This window comes from Solea solea, chromosome 5 (genome assembly GCF_958295425.1).
Source record: "Solea solea chromosome 5, fSolSol10.1, whole genome shotgun sequence".
In the NCBI taxonomy this organism is placed as follows: domain Eukaryota; kingdom Metazoa; phylum Chordata; class Actinopteri; order Pleuronectiformes; family Soleidae; genus Solea; species Solea solea.
Genome location: NC_081138.1, coordinates 16,033,923 through 16,049,955, shown reverse-complemented (window position 1 = coordinate 16,049,955; position 16,033 = coordinate 16,033,923). Strand labels below are relative to the sequence as shown.

General features: G+C 44.3%; 1 protein-coding gene across 3 annotated transcripts in view; it reads left to right on the top strand.

Annotated features, from left to right (window-relative positions):
• zgc:158464 (uncharacterized protein LOC791139 homolog) overlaps positions 1–13,310 on the top strand; it is a 92,171-nt gene extending 78,861 nt beyond the window's left edge. For all 3 annotated transcript variants that reach the window (XM_058628930.1, XM_058628931.1, XM_058628932.1), the window contains 3 exons: positions 3,648–3,822; positions 3,958–4,077; positions 9,833–13,310. In XM_058628930.1, coding sequence (XP_058484913.1) covers positions 3,648–3,822; positions 3,958–4,077; positions 9,833–10,019 — 482 coding nt within the window. In that variant the 3' untranslated portion in view covers positions 10,020–13,310. The remainder of the gene's footprint in view (positions 1–3,647; positions 3,823–3,957; positions 4,078–9,832) is intronic.
• The last annotated feature ends 2,723 nt before the right edge of the window (positions 13,311–16,033 follow it).

Here is a 16,033-nt window from a genome sequence, read left to right as displayed (position 1 = left end):
TTGTGCAGGAGTGTGTGCAGAGGGGGAGGAGAGGGAGAAGTCGCCGTGTTCAGAGAACGGAGAGTGTGTCACTGCTGTGTTTGTGTGTCGCGGCACTGCAGTGAAGAACGAGGCCGTCGGGGGGGGGGGGGGGGGGGGGCGTAAGGAGAGTGACACCCTTGGAAAGTCGACTAATCTATTCTCTGCTTCTTTTTTTCATTTGAGTGTTTTTGTTGTCTCGAGTCCCGCTGTGTTACAGTGTTGCATGTCACGTCGCTCTGGTCGCCGTGTAATCTTGGGAATGTCATTTTGACCTCTGTGTTTATCATCCCTCGCAGCCGATCAGCTCCATTTCTGACGCGCTGCTTTTTTAATTTATAGCACTGTCTATAAAGTAAGCTGTGTGTGTGTGTGTGTGTGTGAAGGGGGCAGGTCTTACAGCCATAAGTCACCATCTGACTGACAGCTCAATCTAATACACAGATTCCTCTTTTGCTGCACCTTACAAGCAGCAACTCAGGTGACCTACACACAGATGCTTGGATGTGTGTGCCACACTCCTTTCGGCCATGTTTCTCGGGGGAACGAGTTTGGGTTCAATCCCTTTTGATGTTCAGCCTTAAAACGTCATCTTTACGATATTCAGCCGCTGACATGATGCCATTTGAACCCGAGCAAATGGAATTATAGACTTTTGTTCCGTTGGCAGACTCTCTTCAAGGTAATACTCTCCCTTTTTTGAACTCTGCACTCTGCCTCTGAAGTCTCAGCTCTGACAGGAAAGGTTGACAGGGTTAGGCCTGCAGAGAATTGCACCTCAACCCTGTTTACATGGAGGAAGGGGAAAGAGGGTTTAATCAAAGTCAAATAAAGAAGCGATTGTGTTGAATTCAGGGAGACGGAGGAATTAGAAGGGATGATGTGTGAAGAGCTGCGGTCTGGCAGATGCTTTCGTGGGCTGCAGATATGGAATGTGTGGTGAAACCAAGATAACAGTGATTATCCTTATGCCACAGAAACAGATACCTTTAGAGTTCTGGTGAATGAAAGGAACATTATGTGCAAAGTGTGAAGTAATGCATTTGGCAGGTTTTTGAATGTAAGCAAGTAAAGTTGAACAATTTTGTTGCAGGAATAAGCACAAGTGATCACATGACATGACAGCGCTGCATTAGGACCAGCACAGACTGTGGACGTGACAGATCCGGCATGTCACTGCTCTGTCTGTCCTTTTCTCTTTTTCCTTTTCTCTATCTCTTTTTTTCAGTTTTTGATGTGTACACACACACAGGGAAAGAGCCGGAGAGGCAATGAGTTGAGTCGAGTGTGAGACGCAAAGATCAGAAGACGAGGTGTGGAGGACAGAGAGCGGGCCAGACATTCGTATGCAAACAGAAAGAGAAATTGGAAGTGAAGGCAGGAGAGAGAGAGCAATTTGCTGCATCTTCATGTTGTGATCTGTCAATGCTGACAGGGATGAGCGGAGCAAACGTGCATGTCCCCCTGGTCAGTTTCCATGGAAACACTATCTCTCACCCGTACACACATACTGTATGCTCATGTTATTGGCACTGTATTCCCAGACAAGTCAGTACATGGTTCAAAATGACCGACCTGCGAAAGTTTATTTAAAGAAGTGATGACTTTGTGTTTCATGCGGACTCACAGTAGCTTCATGTTACCACGCATCGGGCCCTTTAACGTAGTGAAGCTCAAGTTCATCATCTTCCCTCAGTCTGAGGTCAGAGTCACAGTTTACCCGGCTGTAATGCAACAGAACCATTTGGCTGTAGTTTTTAAAGGCTCGGCTACAGCCCGATAATGAACGGTAGTGCAGAAGCCACGATGACGGTGATAGCGGCGGTCATTTGAGAACAATCACTCCATGAGTTCATATTTAGGGAAATGCATCAGTGAACGTGAGGCCGGAGAGTTCACCCTGCAGTTGAGTGTGGAGGTGAAGGGGAGCCCCTGGTGGCTGGAGGGGAAACAGCACTTATCTGACTCTGAAAGACTGATCCTTTAATTTAGTAAAAAATCTCATGGTATAAACATATGAAAGTTAGTTTTGTTATTGAAGGTCTGTCTTCCAGGGACTCGGCTCCTTCCAGAAAAGTCACAAAATCAATCTGATGAATTTGGAAGTGATTATTGTGGAAGGAAAGAAGGAAGAAAGTTCTATATAAACTGATTTTCTAAACCCAGCTCAGATGTACTGTGAGGCAATTCATTTTACATTTACCAAAAGTCGGGAACTTGGGCCAGCTTTTTTGGAACTTATTAAATTTCGTAGTGTAAAAAAACAGCAAAATACTTCAGATTGTTAGAACTGAACTGCATTTCATGTGCATCAATTCCATTTACGGCATCAAAGAGTGTTTGTGTGTGTTTTCCCATGTCGCCACAAGAGTCAAATGTGTTGACATGATGTTGTCTCTTTTCACCTTAATTGATTGATAATATCAGACTCCTCCACTCAGTGTGATACAGGAGCTCTTGGCAAGCTGCTCACACACTGCACGGCGTCATGTAACCCCTCTTACTGAAAACACAGAGTCTAGACAGTTGCGGGGCCTTCTCCACTGACGTGTCATGAAGACCCACAGTGCCCGTCTGTCTGCAGTTGCTGCCATGTTACAGCCAGAGACCTCAGCACGAGACCAGTGATGCAAAGGTGTATTGTCGACGCAATGCAAAACAGTCAGTGTAGGAAGTAGGGCCTCCCTTTTTTTGTTTTAGTAGCATTTCAGTGGATCAAAAAAAAAAGGGTCTTACCAAAACTGATGGTGCTGTGACATAAATCACAGTGATGGATGAATGAGAGAATAAAAAGGTAGCCCTGTGTCGGGTGGTAGAAAAATACTGTATATAAACCTCCATTGTCCAGCCTTCCCGTTACCATCTGCCACTTTCACCCGTCCTCATGAATATTATCTCCTCTCTCGTTTTCATGTTTGCTGTTGTAAATAAATAGGCTCACAGGCCTTGTTTCCTCTGTGTGCTGACTGGCTGTGAATTTGCCTCATGACCTTGATGTCAGTCACGTCACGGGCAGAGGTCACCGCCGCCCCCTGCATACCAACAAACACATCCCTCTGAGTTGCCAAGAGAGCTTGTCGTGTCCACAGTAAACTGTGAGAGTTTATAAAAGCCATGTTAATGTTTAACTTGCTGCACTTGTGTGTGGGAGTTGTGTGTGTGTGTTTACATGAATATGTCCACATATGGCATAAGAACTTTAGTTTCAGGTGTGTGTGTGTGTGTGTGTGTTGCATACACCTGAATTTATACACACATTTGATTGTTTGAATGATTTGGAGGACGTTTGCATGTGTGTGTGTGTGTATTTGCTGTCACTGGAATGTTGACACAGTGAAGAATCGATTTCTTTTTGCCTCCCACATTGTGTGTGTGCGGTGACCGGCGCTGCGTTCGTGCGTTGTTCGGTTTCAGTGGAAACATTCACCAGCTGTTTACTCTGTCACCTATACAAATATCTCCTTCCTCTTAAGCACACTAGCATTTCCAAGTGACCTTTGACTAAACTCCTTGACTTTTGTTGTGTTACCAATGTTGTGTTGTCACGGTAGTGGATGCTTTTTTTTGGGAAACATCGATCATTTCCAGTGAGAATAATCTTTCAACTGACGTATTTTCTTATATTACAGTTCAGTTTGATGGTGTGGAGAAGTCTAGAATGTCTCCAACCAAGGATGGGAAAACTCGCCCGCTGCAGCGACACTCCAGCAGCTGTTTGGTCAACACTAAAATGACATCGCTGGACCACTGCAGCTCCTCTCTAGGGGAGCGCATTGACCCCACCATGCCCCTGGAAAGCCAATTGTGAGTCAGGTCCAACCATTTCTTTCCATTTTATGTTCTTGAGTGAGTTTGTCCACTTGTTTGAATTACTCTGTTCTATTTTGTGCTTGTTCCTCCTACTCTCTCTCTCTCTCATTCTCCCATGGTTCACTGCAGCTGGTACCACGGAGCGATCAGCCGAACAGACGCAGAATCTCTGCTCCGGCTGTGTAAGGAGGCCAGCTACCTGGTGAGGAACAGCGAGACCAGCAAGAACGACTACTCCCTCTCCCTCAAGTAAGGACAGCCATTACTACTGAGTAGGGCATTAATGACTTCTCATTTTTTCCAGATCGACTTATCTGTCACTAAAGTCGAGTCGACGAGTCGTTTGATGACGTCATCACAGTGGGGGAACGTAAAGTTCTCTGTACGCTGACAGTCAAGAAAAAAAAGAATCAACATGTCCTCTCAAAGACATTTAAACAAAACAAAACTTAGGCTAATACCTTGAATTTTCAGGTAATATTAAGTGCACAACAGTGATTAAGTGATTAAGATCTCAAATTATGGTACAATACGGAGCACAAAGTAGTGCACACGGCACCTTTGTGCATTTGTTTCAAAGTGTCAAAGCTGACCGGCGGATTACACAATCTAATGTTTGGCTTGTAGAGGTCCTTGTGAACATGTGCCCCAATTATCTGCTGACTCTGTGTTTTTGTTCACATAGTAATAACTTTGACCTCTCAGACCCCCCCCCCCTCGTCTTCCACCAACTTCCTATCTGTCCGTGGTCCTCCACCTCTCCTCGTCCTCCCCCTCTGACATTGTCAGATCCTTGATTTTCTGATGTGCACTCATCTCAGTAAACGGTGGCCTTCACTCTAAACTCCCGATCTCCACGACGCCGAGCAAGGAGTTCAAAGCAGCCGCTGATTGGTTTAGTCCGCTGTGACATCTGGTAGAGGTTAGCTTGAAGGCTCACAGGGCGGTCACATCCCATCCTTTTTGACAAACGCGTGACGTGCAGGTTTGATTTGCTGATTGTCACCTCTGTCAGCTGACAGGAGCAGGCTGCCAAAGCCACAGTGTCTGGAACTTAACACAGTATCTGACTCTATGCGATTCTACACCTATGTGTTTGTTATTAAAACCCAGTGTCTTTGTTGACGAATGCTCTTTTCACTGTTACTTGGACAGGCTCCGCCGTATGACATTTAGAAAATCTCCCCAGCTCGGCGACGACCTTCATGTGAGATAAAATGATAATATGCTGAGAGACATGGATTAGCTCCACTGTTACAACAGAGCTAATGTAGCTGCAGGCTTGTATATCTTGGCAGGGGACGCAAACTGCTTCTCACTGCTCCAGTTCTCTTCATGCTACTGTAGCTGACTGCCCCCGACTAACTGCTGGTCTCAGTGAGTGATCATGTGCTTGTGTTTGTGTGACTGCTTCTGCTTCTGCCTCACTGAATCCTCTGACTTCTATCCAATCAGCTACTGGCTGTGACTGCAAACAAGAACGTGATGTATCATCTTACATAAAAAGGGACGACCTGGACTTCTAACCAGTAGGGTTATATTGTCTTGTATTGACAACAATCTTGCTATACAATACATATTCCAATACAGGGCTCGCCGTACAATATATGGAGATATTTTTGGGCTGCTAAATGATGCAAAGAAAGCAGCCTAGAAGGAGTAATTGTTAGATCACGGCGATATTTTCATGTGCTCCATTGCTGCACGTGTTTATTTTGTAACCTTACGAGTGGGGATATCATTGGCATAAAAAAAAACGGTTTCCCAAAACTTTCTGCTCCCCCCTCTCTCTGCATGCTTACGAGGCATCTCCAGACACCTCATATCTCACGCCTCTGCCGTCAGTCAGATCAAGGTCAGGAAACAATCAGTGGGCCGATCGGTGGGAATGACAGGTGTCGCATCACTGCAGCCCGAGGTGATGTTTGAGCTCCGCACTGAAAATGAGCGGGGGCCCCAAGGTGAATATCTTCCATGTCTGAGGTTGCTGAAAAATGTATAAGGTCGTCAGGTGGCACGTATGTGTACTGCATTATTAATAAAGACAGACAGTGCTGCGAAAGACCCCGAGTCTCGAGAGTACTCAGGCCTGACGGAAAGCATTTTCCTGGTCTGCTGTGGCCTCCCTACCACCTTCTTTCTGCCTCTGTGTCCCTCACCTGTTACCCACCACTGTCTCCTTAACTCTCTTGTTTTTGTCGTCCTGTGGAGAGGAATCTTTTAGGTGTTTGAAATCTACCAAACCAGACCTCACAAGTCTCATCCTGTGTTTTTCCACTGGCTGAGCTGAGGAGAGAGGAGAGGAGGAGAGGAAAATCTCATTGATGCTAGATCTCAGGCGAGCCAGTTAAACAAGCAATCAAAAGGACTAAGCATCTCAAATTGTATTCCTCCTTCAAAAACTCATTTATTGGGTTTGTACACGGAAGATTTGGTCTCCCGTTTGTGACACAAACTACTTTAATTACTCTGTGGAGCATAAATCTAAGCTACTCTATAAAATCCAAGCCAAGAGTAAAATCAGTGTTTTGTTTCACTGCTCTCGTTTCATCCAGACTGAACCTATGAAGATGACAGCTTTTCTGTCTTCAACATATGAGCTGGACTGCATTACGCTAACAATATTATTAATATTATTATTTTTCAGTCGCATCTTCCAGAACGGTTGCGATTGTCCCGGGCAGACTAATTCAATTAGTGTTTATATGAAATAGTGGGAGCGCGCAGGATATCTGATGCCCAGTAATGCTTAAAAAGGTCATCGCTTCTGCCAAGAGTCATTATCCTTTGGCAGATGAGTTTGTCTCAGTTTCCTTTTCTTTCTTTCTTTATTTTTTTTTATTTTTTTTAAACTGGTGCCACAGATTCATAACACTGAGAGCATCATTCATGGAGCAATACAATATGTAGACGGCCGAGATAAGCTCCTGCCTTTAGGTCCTGTTAGGTTCAAATCAAAGTCATACTCCACCATGAACAGGACAGCAGACCTCCCCGATGAGATTAATCCTGATTAGACAATAGAAGCACACAAACATGGGGGGGGGGCTGATGTGATAACACCACAAAAGACCTGTCTTCTCAAAAATAGCCCTATATTGGTTTTATCAGCAGCTTTGCTGTATCGCTCTGTCGTCCCGACTCCTGTGTCTGCGGCGCTGAAACATGATAAGCTGCCCCCAAACACTGACTGGAAAGCCAGTTGGGAATCTAAAAATGATGCTATTGATGTGTTTGCCATTCTAAGTGTGGCTTTGTGGTAACCTGATACCTGTCTCTCAGTGCTCAGAATGAAGATTCACCAAATGCACTTAGCAGGGAAGAGAATGTATTTTTTTTAAATAAGCTCTCCAGGCAGCACTTGCAGAATGTTAGAGTTGCAGCAAATCATGATTATTTTATTAAGGACAGGCTCAGATATTGAGACCAAAGGCACAGTAATAGAGAATGCTGATTGTTGTGTCCTTCAACCTCAATGAAACCTTTCTAATATTCTCTATTATTTGGCAACATAGGGTTACACAATTCACTGAGGTAAAAAAAAAAGAGAAGAAGAAGCGTAGTCTCATATATAACCATTATTGGTTTAACCGTGTTCTCATGACAGATGCCCCCAAATTGAACCCAGCGCGCTTTTCTCTTCTCTTTTTTTTTTTTTTTATACCCCACACTTCACGGTTATCTCTGTGCTGGGTTCTCTCTCCGCGCATCAGGCACAGAACACATCCGCAGGCCGTACACATGCAATTACGAGATAAGTAAGAATGAACATGCCTCATGTTTTAAGGTGCCAAAGGCCCAGTTCGCTCTCCCGTTCATCACAGATAATGGACACATCCACAATTATTTACATACACGTCCACATAATGTGAGTATGAGAAATTATAGAGGGGGAAACGAAGTTGTACACCAGCGATATTCTTGTTTTCTTGTTTTTCCCTGCTTTTCCCTGCATCCTCGATAGAAAGAAACAACACCTGTTTCACTGAACACCTCGTGTACATTCATCCTGTGTGCACGCTGACCTTGTGAGTGCTATCTCTCGGATAACGCCGCGCCGTTCACAGCTCTCACGCTCGCCTGATGTCAGGTGTTTTTGGCTGCTTGTCACAGAAACTTGATAGTGTCATTCTCGGGACATGTCCGAATATTCTACGACACATCCGTCCATTTTACATGAGGGTCGCGGACATAGAGCGATAGGCGGGGGGGGGGGGTACACACTGGACAGATTGCCAGGTCCATCACAGGACCACATAGAGAGACAAACAACCATTCACTCTCACACCTATGGTCAATTTAGAGTGTCCGATTTACCTAATCCCCATATTGCATGTTTTTGGACTGTGGGAGGAAACCGGAGAACCCGGAGAAAACCCACGCACACACACGGGGAGAACATGCAAACTCCATGCATGAACTATGATATTAATTAATATTTGAGAGCTGATTAAAGGCATTTGCAGCAAGTGATTGAGCAGTGTCTGTGCCTACAGCAGTTAAATCCCGCTGATTGAAAAGGCTATTATGCTAATGCGTTTTCAGCATTTGCATTGTATTTGGCTGTTATGCTAATGACATATTAATAACAAAAGGGTGAATTTAAAAGCAGGATATAGGGATCATTAGTTTCGTATCAGCCCGTCGCTGAAGCAGAGCAGTTTTTTTTTTAAAGATCACTGGCGAGATGTAAAATGTATCGATCAGAGGCTCCTAGCAACACGGAGAGCTTTTAATTTGCTGTGCATTCATTGCTGTAGCTTAAGTGATTTATCCTGAGGGTTCATTAGCAATGCCCTTGTGCTCTGGGATGTGAAACCCAGAACCTTAAGCAGTCTGCCTCTTACTCTCCTCCCCCAGGCAGCTCCAAAGTTATCAGACGTAATCCACCTTTCAGAATATTGTCACGTACTCCCGGGAGCAACTACTGTGGGAGTAAACGAGGAATGGGCTTGTCGAGGAGCGGTGATGTGTTTTCTTTATATTAAAGTCAGATCCATTCTTACATGCTTTTTTTCCTTCTATGTACAAAAAGTGAATAAATAAATAATCTCCATAAGCAGGTCAAAGTGTTTATTTATCTGGTGAAATCTGAAAACCTTCTCTTGCACCAGCATCAGGCTCATGAAAGCAAAATCAATGACATCCCATTCCCATCCATCTCCAAATCCATCCATTATACTTTTTTCTTAGAGCCTTGCGCTGCAGCCCGAGCCAGAAGGGCCCCGACGGCCTGAGGGCCCCGGCGGCCTGAGGGCCGGGCCTACGGGCCGATTACGACATCATTTTATCTCCCAATTTGAAAGATGTGTTTGTGTTTAACTTTAAACTTTACACCAATTCAAGCGGCGACACTTGAACGCAGCAATCCACTCTGCGCTCACCCTACCCACTCCACGTCACTCACCTAACTGTCACGGAGACTCACAGATCACATTATCCCCCCTCCCCTGTCACATCACAAACATGGACAACATAAATAATCAGTGGAGATGACGAGCTGAAGATAAGAGAGAACAAGCGGGGAGTAAGTTTAAGCTCATTAGTACCAAGTGTCCAGTCAAAAAACTACATAATCAAGTGAACAACCTCTAAATTCACTTAATCCATCTTCTACTGCTTTTTCCTCCACGAGGGCCGCCTCCCATCTCAGCTGACATAGGGCGATAGGCAGGGTACACCCTGGACAGTTAGCCAGTCCATCACAGGGCCACATATAGAGACAAACAACCATTCACTGTCACATTCACACCTATGGTCAATTTATATTGTCCACTCCAAGAGTGCTAACCACTAAAAGAAAAGAAACACCCTAATTAACCTATTTTAATGTCTGAAATAGTCGGACTGGGCCGGGATCAAGCTCCACCCCCTATGGCCAGGGCCGGGCTGCTACTTTCTGGTAGCGCCAGACTGGGCTATAAGCCGAAAACAACACGTCAGCTGGAGAAGTCAACAGCCTAACGACTAACAACATGTCCTCTTGTCTTTCCCGTGTCTCCAGGAGCAGCCAGGGCTTCATGCACATGAAGCTGTCGCGGACAAAGGAGAACAAGTACATCCTGGGCCAGAACAGCTGCCCCTTTGACAGCGTCCCCGAGATCATCCATTTCTACTCCAGCCGCAAGCTGCCTATCAAGGGTGCCGAACATATGTCCCTGCTCTATCCTGTAGCCATTAGGACACTATAGTGCTACGGGCCACCTGCAGGCATCAGACGCCATCCACCCACCCCCTCCCCCCCCCCCACGCAGCACTCACTGGACCACCCCGGTGGCTCCTCTGCTCTTCTCCGTCCCTCTGGGCCGAGCCCCGTAGGCTCATGGGGAAGAAGAGCGGCGGGCGTCCCAAACTGCTGATCCTGACTCACCTCACTGGCCGACAGAATCCAGAATCCTGTTTCGAAGGCCTCCTGCATACTACGTCACACTTACAGACTCAGTGTTTTGCAGAAGTCTCTTTATTATTTTATTGTACTGTATTTTATTTTTATGTTTTTATTTATAACAGTCACCCGCTTTATCGAGTCACGGACTGATGAACGTCATTTCACCCTCGAGCTGATTTCTGGCACTTAACAGTCAAAGACAAAGAAAAGGTACACCGTTGAAACACTTGTCACGCAGATGTGCAGGACCTTCAGCAGCGGAGCGCGCTGTACCCCCCCTTTTCCTACGACAGTCGTGTGTGAGCAAGTGTGTCTGATGGTCTCGTTTGCTTAGGCTCTGCTGTTATTGTAATTGTTTGTAAGGGGACTTGAAGATTGTAAGAGCGGAGTAAAGGAAAGTGACTTTTATGAGACGTATTAAGGGATATTGTCCACATGGGCGCCGTACAGTGGCCAGGATATTGAATAAGCCGGCCTTGTATGAGTGGTATTTCCCCAGCTGCACAGAAACAACAGGCCTGTGAGCCGTGCCGACTGATCTCTCTATCTTGTCGTAGTGCGTGCTGTCTGCTATCCATCACTGAGTGGGTGTATCACATCAGTGACGGTGTAAGTACCATAGTGGTGAGACGGGCAGAGGAGCATGATGGATGGGTCGCCCCGTCCGACACAGTACAATTGGCTGAGACACGAGACCCGAGCCTGTCCAAATGGACCAAATTGCCCGCGCTCCCCCCCTGCTCAGTATGGCTTTGCATTGGGAGAATGAAATATGCCTGCATTGTCTACCTCAGAAAATCAATTTCATTCGCCCATCTGCAGATCAATAGGTACAATGGGATTGCAGACATCGATCTGTCCTCGCTTCAACATTCCCAATTCCTTCTTTTTTTTTTAACAATGACATCATTGGTTTTAGGAATATTTTTTTTATTTTAAATACAATTATTTCAACATTTTTCATAAAAAAAAAAAAAGAAACCAGATTTTTCAAATCCGCAATTGTATGTATAGTCAGTAATATGATACTCTGTGATGTCAGTAACAAATGTTTGGTTAATGCCTTATAATGCATGGGTCAAATCAGTCGGCAAGATCAGCTGATTTTCTAATTCCGCTTTTATCGATTGTTCTGTGTAACTGTAATTAATGCTGGGGTAATAGTTACTGTCGTGTTAGTCCTCCGTGACGGCCCGTCGGGCACAACCAACCACCCCCCCTCCCCCTCCTTCGCCCGCATCGTCCTGTGCCGGTGTGATCATGTTTTTAAAAGTCTGCTCTGGCCTCTTTTACTGTGGTGCTTTGCATTTCTTTTGTCGCTTCAAAGTTCTAAGTGCACGTTTTCCTCGGTGGCCCCGGCTCCGGAACGACACGGGAGTCTCCCGACCGGCGGGACTGTCGAGCACACTTCTTCTCCTCTGACCAATCACGATGCAGCCTGCTTGAACGCCGACCTTTTAACCTGTCTCTATCATCTCTCTCTGTCATCTACCCTTTACCACCAGAGGTGCATGCGTGTGTGTGTGCGAATGTGAGCGAGAATGCAGGTGTCCAAGGGTGCATGAGTAAGATTTATATATATATATGCAGTTGTGCACAGACGTTCGGTCTTGTCAGTATGTTTTTAAACCCTGCTGGTACAAACTGGTGACAGTTGTTGCTAAAGAAATCAGAGTTCAGCCCTTTTGAGTCACTGTTTTTTGTCGGGTTGTTATTTTTTGTTTGTTTTTTTTGCGTTGTCGCATTCACTCATTAACCACATTTGAATTTTGCAACTCACAGGAATGGCATGTCTGTCTTGTGGCCTGCTCTCTGCAGTTTATTGTATCTTAATATTTCAGCCCACATCCTATAATATTGACAGTAAATCACAGCGAGATGTCACTGCGAGACGCAAACTGTCCCCTGAATCTTTTCACACGAGTTGCAGAATTCTCTTGGTTTATGGTTTTTATGAGCAAATCCAATGGAAAAATTAAATTTTTTTTGAAAGCTGCATCCAAACTAAAAAAAAAAAGAAAAAGAACGACTGACACCGGGAGCTTGAAGCTGAGTTTAGCGAGCATGACTACAAATTATGGCTTTGACTATATCTACACACTGTGTTGCTATGCAAATATAAACTACAGTCACTGAAGGGAATCGTGTGCCTCCAACAAACGCTGACATGTGATGGTACAAAAAATGTCCACGGAGAGGAAATGGAATCGGCAGAATGACCTGATTAGTAAAAGAAGTTTGTAGAAAGTCGGACGTGCAGAAAGTGCTCTCGTCACATAACTAGTGTGTCATGGGAGAGTGTGTGTGTGTGTGTGTGATGAGGAAACCTCTACAGCTATAGTAGGGAACAGTATGTTGATGCAGTGGACCTATATAAGATGATATCCTAAGAAAGAAAGAGAAAATGCAAATTGAAAATAAACTATACGCGTGATGTATCCTTTATGTTATAAATGTTCCCTGTTTAAGAGATGAAAGCGTAGAGGCTCCGTATTCAGTTACTGCTGCTCATGAATATTTCTCTACAATCGGTAGAAAGAGCCTGTGTAAAATGGCCACGCTGCCTAGAGAGAGAGAGAGAGAGAGAGGCCTTAGTGTTGAAAGAGAAAGAGAAAGGGAAAACTGGGGGAGACGGAGAGGGGAGGGAAGTAAGGGAGAACCAGGAACACGAGGAGGGATTTGCTGCAATCGGCGGACGCAATCTTCACATTCATATATTTCTATATTGAGAATGTGAAAGAGCCCCTCTCCTCCCTTTAGAAGTGTCTTAAAGCACACACTTTTGTGCATGCATGAAACAGTGTTTGTGTGTCTGTGTGTGTGTGTGGGTGTGTGAGCGTGTGCCTGTGCACTGGTGTAAGTAGCCATCAGCCATTGACTTGCCCCGTGTGTGTCTCTCGTTTCACTTTGCTGAAAAGTGGTCAAGTGGCATGTGTGCGTTTCCTCTGTGTACATTTCCGTGCCACGTATGTATGCACTACTATAACATATCTCTGTACAGTCCCTCATGGCCAAATGTATATACTGAATGTATTGTATGGGGACATAGAGGCAACAAGGTTCAAAAATAAAGACAAATTGGGTTTATGAGTCATATCTTTCCTCTTGTTTGACGCGGACGCACCACGATATAAAAAAATCAGACACGTAATTATGTATTGGGAGAAAAAAAAAAAGCTCCTCTCTGTGTCTCCATCTTCACCAGTTACCATGGTGAAGCCCTTTGATAAACTGTGAAGGGTAACCACTGTTTGAGCCAAGGACAGAATGCTGGAGCTATTATGAAGCCAGTTCTCCAGCACTTACGCTCTATTGACTCACTTTGTAGCTCAGTTGTGTTTATATATTTTATTTGACTCTGATGTCGGTGACACGTCTGCGTGAATCCTGCTTGTCCGTTTGTTTCCTTGCTCCCAGCAGCACCTGCAGCACTTCTCTTTTTGGTATCAAAAAGTGCGTGCGCCGTGTTCTCGGTGTTCTATGATCTGTATTTAATGAAGTGCAAATCCTAACCGTGATCCTTGATAGTTGAAGGAAGTCTTCGCCTCGAGTGAAGAACTGAGGGCGTTTCTTTACCCAACAAGCGACGACACAGTCCTGTCGATTTTTACTGGCAACACTTTGTTTTATGGCTCTGTAAAATAATCACTTAGTTTCCTCAAGGGGTTCTCTGCACACTTGGCACTTAAAAATTCAATTAAATTCTCGATATTTGCTCGATATCTTCAATTCAACAGCCTCAAGTCCAACTGATTGTCTGTTTTTTTTATATATACTATAACAAATATCAACAAACCCTCATTTTATGTAGGTTTTTATGATGCAATACTATACTACGGAGCCCCAGACATGACATAGGGAAAAAAATAAAATGAAATGTTCGCTTGAAATACTAATTAGTTCCCACGAAATACTAATTCGTAACTACCTTGTCTTTTGAGAATATCGTTGTAAATCATTCCCAACCTAATGAGTTGGGAATTCTTGTAATTCGTTTAATTGATTTCTGATCTTTTTCCCTAAAGAGCACAGGTAACATTTAAACACGTTGTTATAGTCATGAGTAACTTAAAACGTGTTTTTTGACCCATTTTCTTCAAAATGGCTGCACAAAATACATTTAAAGTAAAGAAAAAAAGAGAATCTGTTCAACTTTATTTAAAAAGGAGCACTGACTCCACATGTCAGCTTAGATTTTGTGGTTGATTTTCTCTCATCCAACTCGACTCAAATCAAATTCACGACTTCAAACGAGGTCTGATGTCTCCATTTTAAGTTTCCTCTGTGTTTTTTTTCCGGCAAGATCTCTCTGCCTCTTCTGTTCTGCAGCAGATATGTCCTCCTTTTGAGAAGCTCCATCAAGGGTTAAAGCACCTGGGAGGAAATGCATCAAAGTCGCTTCTGTGGGCAAAGAGAGACGACGACGAGGCATGGAAGGGGGAAGAAGAGAAAATGTGGCTTGAAAGCAGTGAATGAGGGCCACCGAGGGATATAATGGCCTTGTGTCAGAGGCTCATTTCATATTCTGCTCAGTCACAAGTGGGCACAAAACAATCTCAGGTAACAGACCGTATGTTAATAACACGTTAAGTGCCCCTTTTCACGGAGACAAAAGCAGGTGAAGCACATCATACCAACCTTGTCTCCCCCTCTGGCACGTGGGAGGATTTCATCCCCCGAGAGAGTCGTGTTAGTATTGTTCACCATTTCAAAAGATTTGGCACAGATGATTTCTATTCGCTTAACGCGGCGTAAGGACATGGTGCAGAATCTCGCTCGTTATCGGAATCACTGGGGGCGAGTAATTGGGCGGATTTATGCCCGTTTCAAAGCTGTGGATTCGTCCACTGCCTCTTCACTGTGGCTAGTTCTGAAGAAGTAAATAAAAGTTTCTGCGTGACTATCGACTCAGTGAAGAGGGACTAAAGCAGGGGGTGTCAAACTAATTTTTGTTCAGGGGCCACATACTGCACAATTTGATCTCATGTGGGCAGGACCAGTAAAATAATAGCATAATAACCTATGAACAACAAGAACTCTGAATTCTTCTCCTTTGTTTTACATTTAATGTAGGATATTCTTACAAAACATGAATTTTCTTGAGAGATATAAGTGCAATTTCAACAATATCATGCCGAAATTTACCATTTACACATCACACTGGATCTATAAAGGCACAAACATTTAGTCACAGGTATCTGGTAGTTAGAAATAGTGTATTTGACATTACGTTTAGATTGTAATCGTAATGTGAAATTTGAACAAATTCATCCTGAGGGCCGGATTGGACCCTCTGGCGGGCCGATTCTGGCCCCCGGACCGCACGTTTGACACCCCTGGTCACTTTAGTCACTAAAGTGACCGTGAAAACAAAAAGTAGTGTGACTGACTGCTGCCTCTTTTCACGTTGGATGTCAGAAATGGTTTGTTTTTCAAATAATTCAAAGGCTATGAATATGTTTTTCACGTTGTAGGAGAGTAGCAAGTGTATCCGTTTATATGCACAAGTCAATACACATAGGTGACACTGCTTTGAAATATGTTCCCAGTTGCACATATGGTGTGCAATAACATCTTTTCTATACCATATGCCATTGAGTGTCTCCATGACAACTTCTCATGGTGATTCTCCACAGTTAACTGTTCAGCGTATCCTGAAGCGTGGGATGATGTGCTGTGCATTAAACACATGAAATAGAGGTGATGCACTGTGATGTATGTGTGCTGTGACATCTGATTTCAGTGAAGCACTGGAAAAAAAAAAATAAAAATCTGTGCTAAAATTATTCTCTATAAACCCCAGCTTGGTTTAGAATT